This window comes from Camelina sativa, chromosome 5 (assembly GCF_000633955.1).
Source record: "Camelina sativa cultivar DH55 chromosome 5, Cs, whole genome shotgun sequence".
Lineage (NCBI taxonomy): Eukaryota > Viridiplantae > Streptophyta > Magnoliopsida > Brassicales > Brassicaceae > Camelina > Camelina sativa.
In genome coordinates, this window is record NC_025689.1 from 6,679,105 (window position 1) to 6,680,623 (window position 1,519).

The following is a 1,519-nucleotide window of genomic DNA, read 5'->3' on the forward strand; positions in this document are numbered from 1 at the left end:
AATGGGAGATCGCTTTATGATGTAAGAAAAAAGATACAACAATATGATTATTAACGTTTCTCACATAGAATTTTGACATGTAATTAACAATCCGAAACCATATACTTTCCTCCTTTTCAGGATTGCATAATTCATTCCGTAGCAAAGGAGAATACAATCGGGTGTATTACGGCAAACGGAAGGAACACGTTAAGAGACCGAACCGGATTTGTTTTTGTGAATTGCCAAATTAAAGGAAGCGCGAAAGTTTGGCTTGGGCGTGCGTGGAGACCATATTCGAGAGTTGTCTTTTCCAAGACATACATGTCAAAAGTGGTTTCTCTTGATGGGTGGAATGATATGGAACATCACAGTTCGCAAAAGACGGTGTATTACGGAGAACATCGGTGCTACGGACCTGGAGTGAATCATAGTCAACGAGTTCCCTATGGGAAGCAACTCACCGATAGTGAAGCAGCTCCTTTCACCAACATATCCTTTATCGATGGTGATCAATGGCTTTAGAGCATACCAAAATCTACAAGCTTTACTTATCCTTTGTTTATGCAAGTAATCTATGTAAGATTAACTGCTTTTTATCTTTAAGACTTATGTGAAAGAATCCTCTGTTTGTTGCCTTTTTGTTTTCTCCATTAAGATTGAATGAACCAAACCCGAAGCATCATCACAGATTTAGGCCAAATCATTATAAACCAGGAGTAATAATCTCTCAGTGTGGATGATAACTAGATGCAAAAAGCACTTTGGACTCAACCAGCATAAAGAACAAAGATAAAACCAAAAGCATCATAACAGATGTAGACTAAGTAATTATAACTAGGAGTAGTCTCCATGTAAGTAACACCATCATCTGTGTTATTCAAAAAGTCCTGCAACTAGGTATATAAATGATCATGGATTGTGAAGGTGTCATTTGCATAATACAGGAAAAAGCGGTGGACTTGTGTAACTTGCTTTGGCTACTCAGTGCTTGTTGTTGCACTCGGAAGGATAGACTCCAAAGGGGAAACGGAATTCTGAGCAAAAGAATTGAATCCAATCTATTCAACATTCTTTAACACATTTACCATAAACACATCCTCTAGAAGAAATTTTGTATCAAGCGAAGACAATGTTTACAATCTATGACACTAGATCAAAACCACAGCTCCAGGAACTTTCGCAAACACAGCAAAGCTAGTGAGTGAAACAGGGCCAAGTCTTGATCTTGAACTTTCTCATACGGCAACTTCAGAGAATTCTCTGGTTTTGACACTGCAGCCACGACAGAGCCTACTCTTGGTACAACCACACACAGGGTCATCATACACTGAAAGGGTCGCTCCTACTGACTTAGAAACTGAAACTAAAAACATTACAGCACTTCCTCCCTTGATGATGGCATAGATGACCCTAGTGTATGCAGGTTGGTCAAAGAAGGATTGGTTGGGAAAGGCCTTGTAAATAACCAGTTTGCAACACTGAAAATGCCGGGACTGAATGTAGACGATGAGTCCATCATGTTGGATATGACGACTCC

At 39.5% G+C, this 1,519-nt stretch overlaps 1 protein-coding gene across 1 annotated transcript in view; it reads left to right on the forward strand.

The window, feature by feature from the left end:
• LOC104788961 (putative pectinesterase 14) overlaps positions 1 to 504 on the forward strand; it is a 2,616-nt gene extending 2,112 nt beyond the window's left edge. Inside the window, exon 4 of the mRNA XM_019245224.1 lies at positions 121 to 504. Within this exon, the coding sequence (XP_019100769.1) occupies positions 121 to 504 (384 nt within the window). The remainder of the gene's footprint in view (positions 1 to 120) is intronic.